The sequence below is a fragment of the Letharia columbiana genome (assembly GCF_014066305.1).
Source record: "Letharia columbiana isolate WasteWater2 chromosome Unknown Sc0000039_s0, whole genome shotgun sequence".
In the NCBI taxonomy this organism is placed as follows: domain Eukaryota; kingdom Fungi; phylum Ascomycota; class Lecanoromycetes; order Lecanorales; family Parmeliaceae; genus Letharia; species Letharia columbiana.
The window spans coordinates 152784-173456 of NW_023501083.1; the positions used below are offsets into that span (position 1 = coordinate 152784).

Sequence of the window (20673 nt, forward strand, 5' to 3'; positions counted from 1 at the left end):
AGAAAGTTAAAGATTATATCCGAAAATAGTATTCTAGCTCTTTCTACTATAAATCTATAAAAATCGAAATTAAGACTTTCTAGAATTTTTAAAAAATCTTTTTTAACTTAACTTTTCTAATTTACTTCGATTTTAATCACCGACTTTATATCGATTTAAATATTTTTAAAAAATAGAATTTCGCTATTATAATCTAAAATATAGCTAAAAATCTAAGAAATTAAGAATTCCTTTTATCAATAGATATATAGTTAATTATATTTTTTAATAAGATACTAAATTAGACTAAATAGAATTATTAATTTATAAAATTAAAAGTTATTAATATAGTATAGATAATTAAGAAAGTATATTATATAATTAAATTTATTAGAAAAATATTAATAGTAGTTTTTATAGATTACTTAGCTGCGGTATTAATTTTATATTAGATTAATCTTATTACTTTAAGTATTAATAAACTAAATCTACGCTTAATACATATCTTCTAATATCTTTTAATATTTAATCTTTTCGTTTATTATAAGATCGATAAGATGAATATTATATCTAATACTCTATTATATCTATAAGAATTTACTTTTATAGTAAAGAACGATCTTAGAGTATTAGAAGTCTTATATAAATAAGTAATAAAAGTTAAGATCGCCGTATTATTTTTCTTATATTTAATTTTTTAAGAATTATTAATTAGCTACTATATTATCTTAATAGAAATATCTATTAACTTTAAAATATGATTTTTTAAAGAATACTTTGAAGATAATTAATAGAGTAAGATTATTAAGATAGTAGACTTTTATTATTATTACCTCGAGGCCGTTAATTCTTATTTATTATTTAAAAGATCTTTAAAATAGTCTTTTCTATTAACGCTATTAATTTATAGTAGCTATATTAATTTATAAAAAGATCTTAAATTTATTACGAAATACTAAGTTAATATATCTAAGAATATTACTTTATATACGCCTAGATATACTTTTTATAAGATCGATATCTACTATATAGTAGTTATTGCCGAAGCTTTAAATTAAAGAGAGAGATAATATTATAATTCTAATAATCTTATTTATATTATAACTCAATTAGACTTAATATATTAAAATCTTTTAATCTTTCTATCTTATTATAAAGCTTATACTTATAATAATTTTATATAAATAGTATTCTCTTTATACTATAATATAGAGTTATTATATATATTATTAAGTTTCTAATATAAAGATAAAGATAAATACTAATTATAATATAATAATTATTAAGTAAAGTTTAAACTTATAAATCTATAGAAATATAAGATAAAATACTTAGTTATATTAACTATAGAGTTATTATAAAGAAAAGAGTAACTTAATATAAACGCGTTAAGACGTATTACGTAATCTTAAAAGTTACGTAATTCGAATTTTAATAAAATAACTTTAATAAGTTAATTTTAAATATATAAATTAATAAATAAATAAATGAAATTAAGTTACTTTATATTAATTAATTATATTAATACGAGTAAAGGTCTATAAATTAAATTTATATTTTTTTTTAAATTAAAGCTATCGAGTAAATAGATAGGCGATCTTTAAACTTTAGTAAGCGAACTTTAATGAGCGATATTTGAGTTCCTTACGCTTTAATAATTATAAGACTAAATTGAAAAATTTATTTTTTATCTAAAAGTTCATATTTCGTTCTATAATTTAAAAAAAGACTCTTAAAATTTTAATAGAAAATAAAAAAGTTATTCTATATATTAATAACGTATATCTACTTTTTAATAATTAACGTATATCTATTTATGGACATCAAGAGTGATTGAAGCCATCCTCAATCCAAGAGCCTTCTAGAGGTTCTCTGCAGGACCTGGCCGGAGGGCAAAGGGACTCTGTTGACTCCATGCAAAAAGGCATTTGCACTGTAACGTTCTGCTCTTCCATATGTATTTCCGAACCCTCTCGATGCTTTATAACAGAAAGCTGAACCAGAAGGCTGAATCACAAGTGTGGTATCCCTCTCCGGGGTTAATAGTGCTTGGGGCATACCCCGTCCAAGAAGCTTCTATTGGTCCATTTGAGACTTTAACAGGGGATAATAGAATCGTCTGTTGTCAACAAAATTTGTCGATGAATCTCTTATTGCAACCTATGTAACGTGCTATTTGACTACGGAAAAAATTCTTCCACGTCAGATAACTAGCCCAATATTCATACGGACTAGTACGATTCCCGTGCCGGCGTCGCTTTCTTTGGACGCACACCCGCGCGTACTTTGGCTGCATCGGAAGTATGAATGCATAGAAGGATGGTTCGATGACGTGCAAGTCGTGCTTTCAAACATCAAACTCCCGGTATTCTCTGAAATCAGCCTTCGATGCATGTTTTGAATTATTTCCTGGAGAGCTGACCGTGGTACCAGGACTCGGGCGCTTCCCATCGTTATACCAATAGTACCTAGGTGATTTGCTCGAGTACGCCTCCGGTTTCGGTTCAAACTTGTCTGTGCCCTAGGAAAAAAAGGCATGCTGGGTCACTCCCATGCAGTGTCGATCTTCCCGTCATGATGAAATGTTGAGTTTGATGGAGGATGAAGGATTGATTAGCTATGGAGTGGTATGTAGGCTACTTATATACCATGTGAAGCCTACGCTAATTTGCCACCTGATGGCCACCATGAGGGGTAGCTACAACACACTATGGTGCTGCAGCAGATTCCAACATGAAAGCCTATACTGAAGCCTGAAGCTGCTTGTATAAGTGAAATTGAATGGCTTACGGTACAAAAGCAGGTTGACGACATTCAGAATTGTCAAACATGAATCTGAGAGGCGATGGATCCAACGCGCCGAACACGAGCTATCTATAATACACAACGACAAGACGTGCATCAGCCCTTCATCCCATTCAAGTTTCAACTACGGACATCATCATCGTGACTCCAAAGGCCAGCGCAGATCCAAGGAGCATGCCCGAAGCAATAGACGACATCTGATCAGACTTCGGTGCATTGAGCTCCTGAACACGCTCCTTCCGGTCATTGTCCTGGGCCTCCAACTCCCTCTCACGAGTCTCTAGGGCTTCTTTCGCCCGCTTGATCTGGCCCATCTCCTCACATGCGGCATCGTAGTCGGCAGATAGACTCCTGAGAACCACGTGAGATGCTGGACTTGACCCTGTCTTCATCCTTGGCGGTCCGGTAGTTCTTGTATCTGGCTTAGTGTGGGCCATGGAATTTTCCCGATGCCGCACAGTCCTAGGCGTCTCATTCATCTCAGGTCCCTGGCTGGGGACCTGTGCTACGAGATTGGCTGATGGGAACATTTCTGCCTGTTCCATGGGCGGATCGGCTTTTTCCCCGCTGCAGCTTGGAGTTTCGGAGTAAAGGCCATCAACTGTCTCAGTATATGTCTCGTCTGGTAAGATCCCCGCTTTGACGGCCTCACGTGGACTTTCTCGAGCTCTGTCCATCTCGATCGACGCTTTTTGCCTCTTCAACTTTCCCTCGAGCACCATTGCGCGCTGTCTGACGTGCTCCAACTCTTTCCTGTCCAACCCCTCAACCTTCTCCGCCAGCTCCTTTCTCTTGTTTCGTAGAATGTCGTGGTGCACGTTGAACTCACCATCACACTTTCCGCAAGGGTGGAATACCATGAATGTCTCTGTGATCTGTTTCAGCTCCTCTTCCTCTTTCCGCAAACCCTCTCTATCAGTAAAGATCTTGCCGTCCGGAAGTTGAGCCGTCAAATCCTGAGCGCCACGTTTCCGGCCTTTCCCGTAGATACATATAGCGAGAATACTTATCACCCCCGCTCGCAGCAAAAAGTCGAAGAAACCGTGAAAATGGTCGGAGGAGGGATTATCCTTATTCGAGCTTGATTGGTCAGAAGAAGCGAATTCTGCGGAATTCTGTGACGGCGTATTTGGGCTGGTAGCGTCTGCTTTGGTCGCGCGCTCATTAGAACTGCCCGAAATAGTGGCCGTTTTTCCGTCGAGGATGATCTGGATATTGTTCGGCATTGGGGAGGAAGACCACACAAGCGCGCTAAATTTGTCGCCAGCAATCACCCGGGGGCGTTGTGTGAAGTTTTCGGGATCTTTACCCGATACTTCAGAGTGCAATCTTCGAATTCCGCGAAGCAGGATCTGGGGCAACGGGGGAGTAGTCTTGGCGGCCATCAATAGCTGTGCGTTGCAATGGAAATGACGTGGACGCCCTAGACTTTGAGCAGAGCCGTTCTGTTGATTCCATGAATGCGGTGGGTTTGAAAGTCCGGAAAGAGCAGTCCAGGTACTTCGGAAGGATGTTACGCGCTGGCAGCCGGACCACAGAGTCAGCCCAAGCTTAAGGGGCAGGCTATGGGCGTAGCCTGATGCCATCGGGAGGCACTGGACACTGCTTGTAATGAGCGCCATTCAGGATTTTGTGATATTAACAAAAGTGGCTCTAGTGGTGGTGGTGGTGTTGGTAGATGGGAAGAAAAAGTGGCCAAAATCGAAAGAAGGAGGGGGAATGATCCCTGAGGCCAAATGTCTCACTGTGAGTCAACCTTCATGCAAGATCCGGGTTGGTGTCCCTACATTCTCCGAAAGATACACCGCTCCTGGGAGTACCAAGAGTCTATAGTACGGAAAACCTGGTACTCGGATGACATCCCTCGATGGCAGTCTGCACCGGACGAATCTGGGTATTAAGGAGTTTTGGCAGGTAGTACGCGTTGGGTACCACAGCTGAAACCCTCACTGCCAGTATTGATCTGGCTGCACACTTTTCGTTGCACAGTTTCCAATGATCCTTCTCCTCACAACATCTCTAAACTTTTCTATCGCAATTGAGTGTTTCATTGGTGCGTGTAGCAGCTGATCTCAACAGATCCTTCAAAGAGAGCGACAGTGACCGCCTACTCTGCATGAACGTCGTTTCAGACGCCCTCATCGGCGCAGCACGCTTAGAAGTCGATGTGGCCGGCCGTGTAACACATCCGTCAGTATAGGCCATACAGATAGGAACGAGGTTATCTCAGAAGCAGTGAACAGCCCGCACGTCAAAGTCTATGACCCGACAGCGACTGGAGGGAGACGAATCCCCAGCCCCAAGCTTCGTGCGGCTCTCAATTTTGGCATGAGACGCCGTGAAAGGGCTGCGCCTGCCGTCTATGAATTGGCCACCAGATGAGCGGTTCCCGTTGATGACAACGCTTCCTATACAAAAGGCCATGCTCCGAAATGTTGGGAGGTCCCCGCTCAACCGCTCAACACTCTCTTGTAGGTCAGTCCTCGCTACAGAAGCGGCAAAGCTTTCATCCCGGGCTCGCTGTCTTGGCCCGCCTTCAAACATGGACACAGCGCCTAATGCGATATTTGCTTGTTGTTTTATCGACGCACGAAGCATCCGCGCTTTCTCATATACTGAAATCGCAGAGCAGAGCAAAGCTACCCCTTCGTTTGACTTTCGGAGACATATTCTAGGGCAGGCCTGATCCAATGAAGAGTAGGGTTCAGAATGTTCCCACGGAAAATCCCGCGACGCTGTCGCTGCATAGAGCTTCCCGTGATGTCTTCCAGTCGATGGAACAGGTCTCCGAGGGCTTCGATCCCGATCAAGATGTACTTGATGGCTGGCTCACCGTCAGATAGACATTATCGCAAAGCGATACTGCGACATCTGCAATGATAAGTCGATTGTACCATGATGAGTGGACCGTCATTTGAAACTTGTTTATCCACTACGGAGACCAATAAGTCTCGTCACTATCAACCCTCCTCGCCGCATAGACCCTCGCAATCGGCATCTTCTGACTAGCCTCATCGCTGTCAACCCTTCTGGCGGCATACATGCGCGCGATCGGCATCTTCTGGCTATCGAACGACGTCGTAGTCCCCGCCCATGGTTTCCTCCGCTGCAATTCCAACCCCGGAAACACATCTTCTCTCTTTTCCAACTTCGTCGTGCCCCTCGCGCCGGAGATTTCGAATTTCAGAACGAGTCTGCAAACGAGGATGGAGACCATGTATCGAACAGCTACGATAGAGGCGTCTAGGAGGCTGATGAACAATAGCCCTGCAAATACCACGATGCCGAAGATGACGTGTATAGAGCCCATCACTGTAGCGAGCCAGTTCAACGTCACGGTCAAGACTTCCGGTGACGTATCTTGCAGCGTCTCGTCTTCCTGGTTAGCGCAAAGGATGAACTCCGTTCGCGTCCACGTAAGGAATCGAGTCGCTAACGAGTCGCGCCGTCCCAAGCTATCTGTCTGATGCTCCAACTTGACGCGCCGCATGACCCCCGAGTGATTGAACGTCCATGCGGCAAGTAGATGAATGATACAGGGCAGAAGCGCCCATACGACAGGCATAAAAGGAAGGCATTTCCAAGCCAACACGGTCCGAAGTTGGAGCTCGTATGAGACCCAGAGAATATTCACAATCGCAAGAGAAACGATCAGATACTCCGCCCCGCTAAGCAGGAGGGCAAGCCGCTTGCTAGTGAAGCGCGGGATCGTAAATTCCCCCCTGATAGGCGTCAACAGCTCCAGCGGATCCGCATAGGCCATTGGCCGGATGATGAAGATTGCCGGAACGCCCACACTCAAGAGGAAGCTCAGCAAGGGACGACGAGAGGACAGCAGCGCGATTTCGGCAATCGTGGGACCGAAGGTCGCGACGAAGATTGGCAAGAGGCCTAGCAAGATGCCGGCGTTGGTCATGTCGATTTGATCGAGCTGGACCATGTTGCTCAGGATGCAATTGATGTGGGCGTCGCATGCTAGGCGATCTTGGGTCTCGAGATAGAAGCTCAGGGACGATGCGCAGGTGTTTGCGGAGATGTTTGTGAGTTCGGGGCGGAGAAGTGGGAAGAACTCTGTGAATCGGGTGGAACCTCTCAAATGCGCTTGGACCGGAGAGACGGTGACGAGGAAGGAAATGATAGGGAGGAAGAAAAACGAATGTAACATATTTTAGATATTTATCCTGAACTCTGTTATTATTATATCCTTCTTAAAAAGAACGAATGGAATAAAACAAGTCACTCAATTTGCGAGAATTACAAGGAGCGACATGCTTATACCAGTGACTGAGTACTCATGAAAAAGAAACGGATTTAGATTTGTTTCATCTATACATTGTGGATGTTGGTGACGGCTTCCGAGCCGCAGTTGACACGGCACAGCCGCACAGCTATGGTGCAACGTAAAAGAAAGCATAATTACATGATTATGCAACCTAATGGCACGGAATACGAACGACGGGGCCAGAACATTCCTAAATACGAGTCTATGAAGCATTGTGCTATGGTGGAGTTAGGTTTCACACCGGGCTATTAGTATGTAGTAGATACTTGAATTGGCCTATGTTTGCAGGCGCTTTACGTGTTCCTTGCCATTTTTGTGAGATTCCTAGACGTCGCCTTACGGGGTTCGATGAAGTAGCTAGATCGTCGTTGAAGGGCGGAGAGAAGGGAAGATAGAGTGAGGCTCGGAGACCATGATGGAATTTAGCATAGTCAAGAATTCTTGAGAGTACTTATGACATCGGTCGACTCGTCCTATCGGAGCTTTTGCGTGAGCTTGATGTTCATTCGAATAACGAGCTATTGTTTCTCCCCCAAAGTTGTATTGCTCCTCATCGCCACTGCCTGCGATACCTCCGCTCGCAGTGTCCTTTCTCGATCTGTCGGCCATTGAGCTCAAGTGTCTCCCAACTCTCGGATGTCCGTATCATCTAAGTTGACATGCACTTTGCTGTCCAAGAATCTCGCTTTGGCAATGTTACAACTCCGCCATACTATATCTCGCGAGCGTTCAAGTCTTGAAAACGATCCCCGCAACTGCAAGGTAAGGTAGAGCGATAGGCGATGCCAAGCACGCGCTAATGCTAGTGCCTTGGCAAGTCTGTGACAGAATATGCTCTTGGAGACGAGACTTCGGACCACGGTTGAACCACAGAACAACAGGTGGAATGATTTGATGTCTCTGGCAACCAAAGACTCGACCGAGTCTCATTGGTTTTCTCAAGCACCCGAAAACTTGGTATTGCATGAAATGAACGAATGAGTTCAGCCTTGTTGTGCACTTTCTCTCAGCCTTGTCCAGAACGCCTAGTCAGTTGCGCCTTTGGAATTACAGCCGTTACCTTGCATGCATGATGCGTGTAGGGTTTCATTTATCGTTCAACTCCCCTCCCCGAGGCGTGGCTTGGCAAGCTCTTACCCACCACACCCCAGCTACGATTATGTGGATAGTATGCAATAATCGAACCGAGGTCTCATGTCTATCCAGGATAATCACAACAACTCATCTCTTATTTCTTAACATCTTGGGAGTATATGTGTTGTCATGACAATGACAGAACAGTAGGAGGGTGTGAAACATTTACGAACCATGGAACTCGTGGAAGTGATGGTTGCGATGAGACTGGGGAAAGGAGCTGAGCGGTTGACATGTTTGATGGGATCGCCGGTCGAAGGGTTAGGGGGTTAGCGTTTCAACATTCTGCAGGCGACGCAGTGGCTGCAGATTGATCGCGATGCCGCCAAGTCCAGTGCCAATGTGGTTCGACATGATTGGGATCGGAGTTCTATACGGCACCGCGATCTTAGCAGCCGCAATGAGAACAACTCTCCGGATTCCCTATAACGACGACGGTTTCTGGACGACGCTTTCTTGTTGATCGCGTGCGCAGCTTTGACTGCAGCAATACCAGTTCTCTACAAAGAAATCGTCCTATTGTACTTTATTCATGGAATAGCAAGTGGGGTGCTCAGCCTTGTGAAACTATCCCAACTACAACTATCTGGAATCATGACCGACGCTGAAGTCCACTTGTATCAAGTCCTACGTTTTACTCATGAGGCCCTCATCTGGACCGCCATTATTTTTTCCGTCAAATTCTCTTTCTTGTCCTTCTTCCGCCAAACTGTAGATCGGAATCAGAGCCTTATGCTACACTGAAAAGTCGTTGGTGTGATGAACATCGTGGCTTGGACGTTCTGTGTGTGCTTTTCTTTTATGGAGTGTCCCCGCACAGACTACATAGCCAGTAAGTGGAGCAAGCCGAAGTGTAATTTAGCTGCTTGGAGCTAAAGTTGTATGTCATTTAGTGGAGTGCACTTATGGGCTCGGGAATCACAAGGACGTCTGCTATCGCCATCACTGCTACGGCACTGGATCTGGCGACTGATATTCTGACTTCGAATACATATGGTCCCAGAAATATAAGGAGACCCTTGCCGATTGTTAGCAGTCGTTAGTATCCCTGTGCGCGTCCTGTGGCGTGTGAGAATGCAGTCTGGTCAGAAGCTAGGCATTAGTGTCTTCCTCAGCCTCAGCATCTTCATGATCATACTTGCTTGTATCAGGATCATAGGGTTCAATCTCTTCTATCATGCGTACTCGTGGCGTTTCTTTTGGCTGCAAGTTGAAGCGTCCGTGACCGTGATAATGGTTTCACTCACTGCCTTTCGCTCAGTGTTTGCCTTGCAAGGATCAGAAGCCAGGGAAGGGAAAGCTAGACCATGGTATTCCTCGGCTGTTGCAAAGCTCTGACGACACAAGGCATCATCTGGAGTTCATAAACTAGAGGACCTGCCTTCCATTCCCTCCGCTACGATGTCCGGCATGCGAACCCTCATCAGAGGCAGTCAGCTTAGCACCGGACCGGGGGCTACGAATGCGGCTATGAATCGTCCAAGCGCACGTGTGGTCCAATTCTGGTCATTCGTGATGTTTCCTGGGAGGCAGAGGGGTAGATCAGAATCGGTCGACGGAGCGATAGATATCTCAGGAACCTGAGTGTTTTGATAGTTGACGCTGTTCTCTGCGCCAGCAGCGCAGGCAGGGGTTGGACTGAAAATGTATGGGTGGCTATGAAAGCTGTTGGTATTGCTCCTTGGGTCCACATACATAAATGTCTCGCTTCGAAGATCACAACTTATCCCTTTCCCTGATGGTGCAGGACTGGTCATGAGAACTGTGCTTTAATGAGTGAGCTATGTGAGCAGGGATAAAGTGACCAGTCCGCGCACTGTCGAGACCGCCTGAAAGAACAACAAGCTTAAAAATGGTGAGATCTTATACGCTGAGATATTCTGTAAGCTTATGAGTTATACGGAGTACATGCGGTTTTACTGATCGACTTTGGCCCTGGAGTCTTCTACCTCGCAATACTCTCTTACAATTACTTACGCTGTGATAGTTCTCTAAGTACTCTGCGATACTACTCTATGGATGATTTATCTCGTGTGCCAATTCAAAGTCTTCCGAACACGCTCTTCACCCCGCGCTTTCTCTCACGAGCTTGTAACTCCGGCTCTCCGGCTACCGATGCACACATCTCCGTACAACTCAACGCAGCTGCAAAAGAAGTTTGGCGTCCTGCACGAACGTGCCATCTTTTGTGCTTCCGGGTTCCTGGGCTCACGCCAGAACAGGCGTAGGCGATGAGCTTCATCGAGCACGCAATCTTGGCTGCCGTTCGTATTCAGGCATTCCTGCATCATCGTTTCTGCAAGTGAGTGCAAAGGCCCCAAACGTCATGTTCTCACCGAACGTGCTTTCATTTCGCCTCCTGTTGTGGTTGGGCTTCGCGACCGGGCTCTGCTCTTCTATTGAACCTTCTTGTACTATACGCTGGTGCCAACATCTCGTATGTCAACGATATCCTTGGTGGTGGCTACCATGCATCTTCAGATGGAACTCAGGGCATCGACGCGTTCGATAAGCTGTTCGGGACGGGCAAGTAGGGATCTCCTTGGATCCTCCCTCCCTACCGTGGCCGATGCTACATTGGACGTTCAAGCAACGGCGCTTCGTTCTGGAATAGTGCTCAATCCAGCATGGGGTCTCGGAGGCAAGAACACTGTTCTCATGTCGGTTGCAATAGCTTCTCTCCCGTCTCCATTACGACGCTGATCTCTTGTTCAGATGCGAGGATGTGAGCTGTGATGCCAACAGATCAGATCTTGGCATCTCGGACCCTTCCTTGCCTTACTCCCGACCAAACCAGTCCCTGCTACAATACTTTTCGGACCGGAGCTGCCGTGAGCGTCCTCAACCTCAAGCACCACACCCTGCCCTCTCTAACGCGAGTCTACTTTTCAGGATGTCGTGCGAGCCCGCATATGCCATGATGATAAAGTGTTCTGGATGGGAGACTGGGCAGTATATTGGATCAAACAACCAACGATGATCAACAGATACGGAAATGGCACGTAATGGAATTCCAAGTCTAAATCGAACGCGTGGACCGGAATTGCCACCTTGAATGGCAAGACGTGGGCCACGCTCTCCACCAACGATTTAGTGTACAGGTAATCCAATCCCACCTCCCCAACCTGCCCCAACACCACCGCAGTCGAAAAACAGGTTAACAATGCCCCCAACGGCACCGATCCTGGGAAGAATACAAAGCCAACGACTACAGCTAGCCCTACACCAGTACACCACTGTCCCCATCCTCACTCCAAACCGGGAACCAGGACGCTTATTGTGGAAACGGTGTGCGAACGTCCGGGCTAGTCAACACGACCATCTCTGTCCTCTGTCATCTCTGAACCAGCGGATTCGAGGCGTTTGGGGGTTGATCCCGAACCGGACTTCGCCCAACTGGCTCGCCGATCCATGTCCGGACGCGCTGGTGGCGTATTGTGACACGACACAGACCCCGCTGTCGTGTGTCCCCCACCATCATAAGAGTGACCGGCATTGGTCTTCAGTGGCCCATGCTCTATGTCCTAGAGGGTACAGAAACCTGGAACTCATAGGGAGACCCGACATGTTCCGCTGGGACCTCGGGATTTGGATCGGCATAAGCGCAAGTGATAGATAATGTTACAGGTGGCAGATAGATCACGGGATCCTGAGCTCTCTTGTACCAGCTCGTGTACGAGATAGATTAGCCCGTTATAACAGAGTGTCTTATTTGCACATGCTTAGAAGATCGCCCTGCGCCAGTATGTGCGGAGAAAAGGCATTATTAATACTCGCACAGTCATCAACCACATGTGATTAATGTCAACTAGCTACGAAAAATCCAACACAACCTTGAAGGAAGAGCCGTCTTTGCGGTACAAGTTCAGCAGGAATTTAGCGTGTGCAAACGTGATGTCAAAGCTTGCCACTAAAGCAGGTTCCTTACCTCACACACAAAAGTATGTACGATCATTAGTAATTATTCGTTTCAACATTATCATCTCTTCGTGACAAGTCTTAGACGTTTGATGAGAGTCTCGGTGGGCCGGACCCCGAACGAGGAAATCAACGATCCCGCCAATCTCCCGTCTTACAATGGAAGGTGGAGGCTGAGTCCGTGTCCATTACCGGTGAGTCCGAAGATCCTCTCCGTCGATGTAAATTTCAAGGCGCTCGAGACATCGTGAGATACGCTGCCGGTATGAGACCAGACGACCTGTGTTGCTTGGTCTGCCTCCTCAACGATGAGCTTGAGAATATCATCCGGCATTTTTCACCAGCCTCTGCTATCAGGCTCCCCGGGTTCGAAGGCTGGCTCAATGGCTTGAGTTATGGCGACTGTGGAACTGGTGATGGCTCGTGGGGGGTTCCCTCGATTCGCAGGTTCTGAAGCTGTCGCGACGTCTGGATTGCAGATCTTGGAGTCCTTGTGTGTGTTGGGGTTTTCAGCTCAAGCCCTACGGTTTTGGGGCAGGTTTCCAGGAACGAGCGAAGTCTCCGGGGTGCGGCTCCTCGGAATTGGACAGATGCTGAAGCAACGTTGTGCGAGGACGAGTATTTATGAACAAGAGGTGAGTGGAAGTCAAGTGTGACAGCAAAAAATGTCCCGGGTTGACAAACGGCTGCCGGCTTCGCCTGCCTTTGGCCGTCGATTCCCCACCAGTTTCAAGTAGTTTGGCTGGGTTGTTGTACCCAGCTTAGAGACCACTCAAGAGAAGATATGCTGATTCCAAAGCAAGACGACCGAGAAGGGTGCTGCACCAACTCCTTTGGTTTTCAGGCTCTTAAACCTCATCCTAAAAATCTCGTGGAAGCCAACTTTGCTCCGATTCATGGGCCAAATATCTCTCGAATAGCCCAAGTGTGGCCGAGTTGAGAACAGCCCTTGCCATCACCATGAACTCCGCACTGACTTCATCGTGGTCCCTTGGCTATCAAGATAAGACATGTTCTTCGCACTCATGACGGATCTCTTTCCCACTGTCCAGAGTAGTACTAATCACTATGCTCAGTAGAAGAATCTTCATGATTGTCATCACTGTCATCATCATCCTCATCTTCATGAGTTCCATCATCAGCTTCACTCCTAACCCCTGTCTCATTTACTTTGCCTTCATCATCTTCCTCGTCGCTCTCATCGTCGAGAACGTCGAATTCTCCAACCAAATCCCATCTATCACCCTTCGCCATCCGGCTCACATACTTGACGAAGCGCATGGTTCCTTTGTCCCTCAAGACTATACCCAGACGATTCCAGCCCGCGGGCATACTGAAAAGGACGCCATCCTCGTCATCGTCGCCGCTGGCTTGGTAGATGGCTGGATCTTGCTTTGACTTCTTAGGGTTAGCGGCTCTTGTGGACCGAGCTCCAGTGCTCATGTCGAACGGAACTTCGACACCATGGTCGCTGCCCCCTTCGTCATGGTCAGGGTCGTCCTCATCTTCGCCGGCCATGTAGGCGAGGTAGCCGCCTACACTAGGCTCGTCCGCTGTGGTAGTGATTTCCTCAGCTTCATCTTTTTCCTTGACTGCGACTTCCTTATTATTATCTTTCTCTGACTCAGCATTCTCGTCATCTCCCCATCCGGAAGTAGGCGTAATGGACAGACAAAGCTCGATACGCGGGGCGTGTTCCTCATACCCAGTAGCAAGCGTGTAATCCCGTCCTCGCCGAAAACGCCGAACAAGTAAATTATGTGACATAACAGTCTGGCCTGTCGCAAGAGAAAGCCACTTCTGGAAAGCTTCAGAAGGCAAAAGATCTTCTAGCAAGTCAAGAAGCGGAGATTCTCGGCGCTCGCTTGAGCTAGCTTTTTGGAAAAGAAAATGATGCTTGTGTGGCGGCCTGGCAACAGCCCATGATGTCGTTTTCTCAATTTCGGTGGACTCGCTTGGTAGTGTCTGCGATTCCTGAGATTCAATGTAGTCCCGGACTGAGTCAGAGAACTTGTGGGATAGGAAGGTATCAAGACAAAGGGAAAACTCCTCAGCGAAAATCCCGGAGACTGATTCGAGGGTATCTGGCGTAAGGTACGTGGGAGCGATATACTTTAGGAGGAAATTGAGGTCCTCTTCCGAAAGAGCAGGGTCCTCCTGTGACGATGGGGTCGGTAGACCAATGTCGCCACTGCTCTCTGCAGACTTCTTGTAGAGCTCGAAATTCGATTTTGGAAGCTCATACTTGTCTCCTTTGCCTTGTAATTGCATGAGGCTGCTCTTGTCCGCCAGCCGTTCTTCTAAACCCTCGACGTAACCATCTTCACCTTCTTGTGGTATGTGGTACCATCCACTTATTGCCATTCTGGCCCTCCCACCGGCCTTCTCTTTATCTATCTCCTCATCCTCAGCGTAGACCTCCTGTACATCGTGAAAGCTTTCGCCTGGCTGCACGGCAAAGAAGCTCAATTGGTTGAATGCCGGCGGTATCGAGACACTATAATCCGGACTTGGGACCTTGGTGACCTCTCCATCGTCCTCAGTGTAGGTTTGTGTGGGATACAAGCGCAATGCGCCGCCCCACTCTTCCTTCCAAGGTGTATCTGGATCCGTCAGGTAGAGGATATAGCTAACTCTTCGACTTCCAATGACGTCGTCGTGACATAGTAAGTGACAGCCAGGTGTATAGACATTGATCGCCATGTCCGTCTTTTTTTCCAGAGAGCGGACCAGAGTCTGTAACGGTGGATAGGTACTCCCGGAAATCTGAGGAGTACATGGCATCGCGGAGTGTGAGTAGTGAAGGCAGAAGCTTGAGAGAGGAGTCATCCAGGCCATCAAGATTTGCCAAGTCCCCAGATTGGTGGATCTTGTAGATGTCCGTTTCTTTGGGAGTGAAGGAAAGGTTCTGGATTTCGGAGCGCACGCTGCGAAGGAGTGCGGGAGAGATGAGGCTTTGGATGACGCCGTGACGGTATCTGTGAGCTGTCAGCATTTAATTGGATGTCATCGATGCGTACTTTCAATGCTCACGGCTTAGAGGTGGCATAGCTCCTTCTATATTCGTCCAAGACAGATCCGCCAAACAGCCCTTCTCGAAAGCGATCTTGGTGGCTCGGTGCTCGCCGTTTGCCTTTTTCAGCGACCTCCAAATCGTCAACTTGATCTGATCTGCGCTTCATGGTGGGTTCAGTTTAAGTCCTGTGCTGCTCAGCAATCAATTGAGCATGATATGTCATATGAGGAGTTGTGGAGCGGGGTTAATTCGAATAGTGGGAGGATTTTTGAGCGCTGGGTAACGAGAGTGAATTCGGACATCGGAGAATATATGTATGTCATGATGCACAACCCGCCGAAGATGAAAGCTCAGTGGCAAGATTGATTTTAGTGTCTATCAATCTGCGCAAATATCAATGTGCTGTCTGCCGCTGCTGTGCTGGGTATCAGCTCTATCATTGAAACTCCCTTATTGGCAACAGCACGTCCGTTGCAACGGCACCCCAGACCACTATCTGCACCCGGTACGGACCCCAGAAACATCTAACTTTGCGTTGCTTGACTCTTATCAGCATTGCCGTCGTTTGAAGCCTTGACGATCCTTTATAACATGGGGAAACAGGCCGTGACGAGCGAAAAAACCTTGTCAATATATTGTATCGTTCAATACTCAGCCTCGCAGAGAAACCCACCAAGTCTGATTTTTCTCCGCGTTATGCAAAGCGTCAGGCGTATAAGTTTGAAGATGCACTTCCTTTCCCATAATCTCAACGAGTAAGAGCACTTCTCAGCGTCTTCAGCATCAAGCAAAACTTGGAGTTGGCGGTCAACGTCCTCCAGTACGACTTCAACCACTGATCGTCGGACTATGGCCGCGGGTACACCCTCCTTCTAACTGGAGCGGTTTGAGGAGCATTGGCAGCAATCGATATAGGGTGTGGTGATGGCCTGATTGCGGGTAGTGGGTATGTGAGGGGACATCATCAGCGCAGCCACCAAGTTATAGTCGTGGTTGATTGGAAAGGTATTGCCTGGTAAATACATTCATAGATTCGTCGAGAGCCTTGATATAGATACAAGTCGATCTTTCCTTGCATGGCTCCCTGTAGTTGTTCCCAATGCCATCCTCTATCTACAATTCAAGCGTGGGAGAAGCCTATGGCTTCGATTATCTTCATCAGCTGCGCTTAAATCCTTCTCTCTGCCGCATGGGCACCAACCTCAGAAATCAAACTCCCCCCTGAACTGCTCAATATCCATTCCCAACTCCACCTTCTCCATCAGATCTCTTCTTCCCATGCTCGTAAAAACCCTCTTCAGTGTCTCCAACAAATTCGTACTTTGATTCATACCCACCATCCTCTCCACATCGCTTTCGTCGATCGTACTACTTTCTGGATCCTCGCCTATGACCTCCTTGACACGTTGCATGCCCTCGCGCTCGACGACGCGGTGCATACTTAGTGCGCCAAGGAGGTGCTGTGCCGCTTGGGGGAGCACACCGATGTTGATGCAGGAAACGCCGAGGTTATAACGAGCGCGGACGAAATTGGGGTTTAGGGTTAGAGCTTTTTCGTATGCTGCGATTGCCTCTTCGCTGCGGCCGCTGTTTGCGAGTGTGGCGCCCAACCGATTCCAGAGAAGGTGCGCTTGGTGAGGTTCATTAGTTGTTCCAGACTCAGTGCTTGTAAGCGCCGATTCAAAGCAATCAACAGCTTTGCCGTACTCTTCTGCACCGTAAAAGAGCACGCCTAAACCCACTTGCACGTCTGGGTCCATATGTTCGCCATCTGGGGAGAGTTGGGCTGCGCGGATGAATTGGGTCGTCACCTTTTCATGGAGAACGTGGCGGTCTGTGAAACCGAAATCACCTGGCGGGGTAAGGTCATCGGGAGAAACGATCTGAGGATACTTTGTTGAAACCCAGCGTTCTAAAGTGCGGTAGGCGGTGGAGTCGTAACCCTCGTTTGTATATGATATAGCGAGACCCATTAAGGCTGAGAGGTTTTTGGGATCGAGCTTGATAGCTTGTTCGAGAGCGCGAATGGCTGGCGACTCTTTTTCGTTCTGGGCTTGTGCGCTGCCGAGTTGGCACCAGGCTTGTACGTGTTGCGGATCTCTCTGTACAGCGGCTTCGAAAGCGAGAGCGGCCAGGGAAAGATTACCACCCTCATTCATTACTTTGATGCCTTCTTCGAACGGGTCTTTAGTTGCGCTGAAAGGATTGTCTTCTTCAAAAGTATAATTGCCCATCTGAGGATCCCGGTAACCGTCATGAAAGTTGCTGTCAAAGTTGTCCCAAGTATCGTAGTCTCGTAACGGTAATTCCTCGCCCATGTGCATACCGTATTCGCCATTATCCATCATGGATCTAGCGTTGGCAGTCTCAGCTTGTATTCCTCGCCACACGCTCTCGAAGTCGCCAAACTCATTGGTCTCGGAAAGGACTGACCTGTCCATGTTATTGAGCTCCTGCTCTATCGCTGCGTTTGCTTCAGCGTCTAAATCGCGTTGAGTTTCTGCGTCCATTTCTGCGAACTGCTGTTCCCAATCTTTCTCATCAAGCTCCACCATTCGTCCTTTTCCTTTGCCAGTGGTCTGCTGTTCTGACGGTCTCCTCTGCAAGCCCATTGGCCTATACTGTGAGCCCATCATTCCAATATTCATTCCGTAGCCCATTCCCATCGATCTATTGTAGCCATTCATCCCTAGATCTGTGTACGAGGTTGGACTCCCAACCCTAGCTGATCCATTCCTCTCAATCTGCTGGAATCGCTGAAACTCAGCTGGTGTAAAGCCAGCAGGGACAAAGCCTCCAGATTTTGGCGCTTGGAACGCAGCCTCCAAGCGCGCTTGCTCTCCGCGATCGAATTCCGATGCCCAGCCAGGTGAGTGTATTCGGGGGGGTGGTTGTTCGATAGCCATCCAAGTCTCTTCGCATCTGCTCCATTGCGAAGGGTTGGGGTACATCTTGGTGGAGCTGACCATTATGCTGTAAGAAATCTTGCATCATCTGTAGCTACGCATTAGCCATGATCTAGCTCCTGGGAGGGCCCACGGTGCAAGAACTTAGGTTTGCCGCAACCAGGCAACTCACCTTATCTTCGCTTGGCCCATTCACTTGACTCCTGAAGCTTTCTTGCAGACCTGCGGGCCCTCGCCCCATAAGCCTGTCCCGGTGTAACGACTTGTCATCCTGTACGTGTTTTGTGAATTGGCTCAGTGGGTTCCCTGCGGTCGAGCATTCGGCGCCGCCGAGGAAAGACATCATGTGTAGAAGGTGGCAGGTTTGGCTTGTTACGATGCAAAGGAAAGAGCAATCAAGAAACTGGCAACGCAAAACTGATAAAAGGTATTATTAAATCTGTTTTTCCAAGCTTGAGTGAAAGCCGAGGTAGTCTCAGAAAGGCCCCACGCAGTGGGTCTGAGCAGGAAACCCTGCCAAGACTTATTTTTTTGGTGTATTGCCCGATATGTAATATTCACACCCTGCGTATATATGATCCTTAATAAAAATACGTAACTACGTGATATAGCCTTTTTTGAAATTCTTGAAAAAAGTTGAATAAATAGTTAAATAGGCTCTCGTTAAATTAGAAGCTGTAGTATAGTAGTTAAGAAGTAGGCTTTTAATTCTATTTTATTAAAAAACTTAGCTAATTTAGCTATAGCAGCGGTATTAGTATTTAAAAACGCTATACGTCTTAATAGACGCGTAGTACTATATAGGAATTCTCTTATAGTATATTAAAACCGGGGTAATCGCTATAATACTCGCCGGATCGATAGCGCGGTGTATTGGGGAAAATGCGTGGTCTTATTAGTTAGTTTATTACTTCGATTAAACGTCGTAGTCTTCCCCCATTTTTTATAGTCTCCCCCTATTTTTTGGATGGCTAGGCTTATAAGAGTCGCTAAGTAAGTAAGTAAGTAAGTAAGTAAGTAAGTAAGTAAGTAAGTAAGTAAGTAAGTAAGTAAGTAAGTAAGCAAGTAAATAGAGTATCGCCGCGGCGGTGCATGTAAATAAATAAGTAATCGAACTTGCGGAGAGCGAAGCGGAGATAATTTATTCTTTTGGTATAAAGTTAGATATTAGTGGCGACGATATCGATGAATAAGAATATCTCGTACGGCGTCGAAGTCTCTTATGGGTATATGAAATATAGAAAAAGACGTCTTTAAATATAGGAAGGTCTATATCGTCGTTATAAACGACTTAATTAAATATCGTTTAATTATTTTAACGCTATAATTCTAAGAAAATAGTGGGGGATATTAGGCTCTAGGTCTATTAGTAGTTAATGTATTTCTTATTAAAGGAGATTGAAAGTTAAGTAATATTCTTTTTCACTTTAAGAATTTTTGATAGAACCTTCTTATGTAAGGTTATATAAAAAAAAATTGGGGTAATAATAAAGCTTTATAATTGCACTCTCTATATATAATATATTAGATAGCTAAACTATACTAGAAATATATTATTAAATAGTTTATTAATAGATCTTTACGCGTAAGATTTATTTAGAAAAGTAATATAATAAGATAGAGTATAATAGATCTATTATATATAATGACTTTAATTTAAATGATATTAAATAAGAAGAGGAAGGAGGTTATAATTGGTTAGAAGATTAATAAGGTGAGGAGGTAAATTAATAAAGAATGATTAGTTTAAATATAAAAGAGATTTTATTAAGAAGAGGTTTTAGTGAGGTCTTAACGAGATCTTAACGAGGTTTTAATAAGAATCTTTAGGCTTCACTAAGTAGATCTCATCTTCAATTATTTTCTATATTATTAATTAATATCTAATCTATCTACTACCGCTATAAAGTCTATCTTATCTATTTACGAATATACGCTAAAACTTTCTACCCCCCTTACGCCGACATAGTATTTAGACGATAAGTGGGGGAGTAATATCTCGCTAGAGGCGATTATTACGATTAAGAAGAGGAAGTTAAAGAAAATAAGAGCTAGAAAGATTAAGAATATTATAAATATACTATTAAAGAAAGAGCTAAGTATCTACGACTTATTAAGAAATATATAAGAACGCGAATAAAGGACTTCTATAGCTGGCCGTTCTCTATAATATAATCTTCTTATAAAACTTTATATTAAAGATAATTCTTTACTCGATATTCTACTAAAGAATAATTCGGCTAGTAAGCCTATTAAGCGTGTCTAGCCGAGTCGTCGAAAGGTTATATTAGAAAGAATGGGGTGGATTTCGGACTTACTACGTAGTGAGGTTCTCGCGGTTAATAATTCGGATCTTTTTAAGCGGTGGGTAATAAATAACTCAAATAGGCTTTATGATGTAGATCTGAATTAATTATATGATTCGATTAAGGATAAAGTATCATATTTTATTAATCTCTTATTAATTATTATTTAGTCTTAATATATAAAGAAAAAGAAGAACTTTAAACGATCTTAATTCGGATCTATTACTATACTATTTAGTATTATATACTTTTAATAGTAAAAGATTAAGACTAGCTTAATCTCTATTTAATTAAGTATTCTTATATATTTACGTAAAGTTAAATAAT

General features: G+C 45.3%; 5 protein-coding genes across 5 annotated transcripts; all 5 read right to left on the bottom strand.

Annotated features, from left to right (window-relative positions):
• Window positions 1-2897: 2897 nt before the first annotated feature.
• HO173_009304 (uncharacterized protein) lies at window positions 2898-4406 on the bottom strand (the record flags this gene model as incomplete). The annotated part of the gene is made up of 1 exon (XM_037311195.1): window positions 2898-4406. The coding sequence occupies one exon, from the start codon at window positions 4404-4406 to the stop codon at window positions 2898-2900; it is 1509 nt and encodes a 502-aa protein (XP_037161852.1).
• Window positions 4407-5716: 1310 nt separating this feature from the next.
• On the bottom strand, window positions 5717-6949 carry HO173_009305 (uncharacterized protein; the record flags this gene model as incomplete). Its single annotated transcript, XM_037311196.1, has 1 exon — window positions 5717-6949. One exon carries the CDS (start codon window positions 6947-6949, stop codon window positions 5717-5719), a length of 1233 nt encoding a protein of 410 aa, XP_037161853.1.
• A 5323-nt stretch (window positions 6950-12272) lies between these two features.
• Window positions 12273-12452, bottom strand: HO173_009306 (uncharacterized protein; the record flags this gene model as incomplete). Its single annotated transcript, XM_037311197.1, has 1 exon — window positions 12273-12452. The coding sequence occupies one exon, from the start codon at window positions 12450-12452 to the stop codon at window positions 12273-12275; it is 180 nt and encodes a 59-aa protein (XP_037161854.1).
• A 725-nt stretch (window positions 12453-13177) lies between these two features.
• HO173_009307 (uncharacterized protein) lies at window positions 13178-15300 on the bottom strand (the record flags this gene model as incomplete). The annotated part of the gene is made up of 3 exons (XM_037311198.1): window positions 13178-14721; window positions 14849-15096; window positions 15152-15300. The coding sequence occupies 3 exons, from the start codon at window positions 15298-15300 to the stop codon at window positions 13178-13180; spliced, it is 1941 nt and encodes a 646-aa protein (XP_037161855.1).
• Window positions 15301-16336: 1036 nt separating this feature from the next.
• HO173_009308 (uncharacterized protein) lies at window positions 16337-18103 on the bottom strand (the record flags this gene model as incomplete). The annotated part of the gene is made up of 1 exon (XM_037311199.1): window positions 16337-18103. One exon carries the CDS (start codon window positions 18101-18103, stop codon window positions 16337-16339), a length of 1767 nt encoding a protein of 588 aa, XP_037161856.1.
• Between the last annotated feature and the right edge of the window lie 2570 nt (window positions 18104-20673).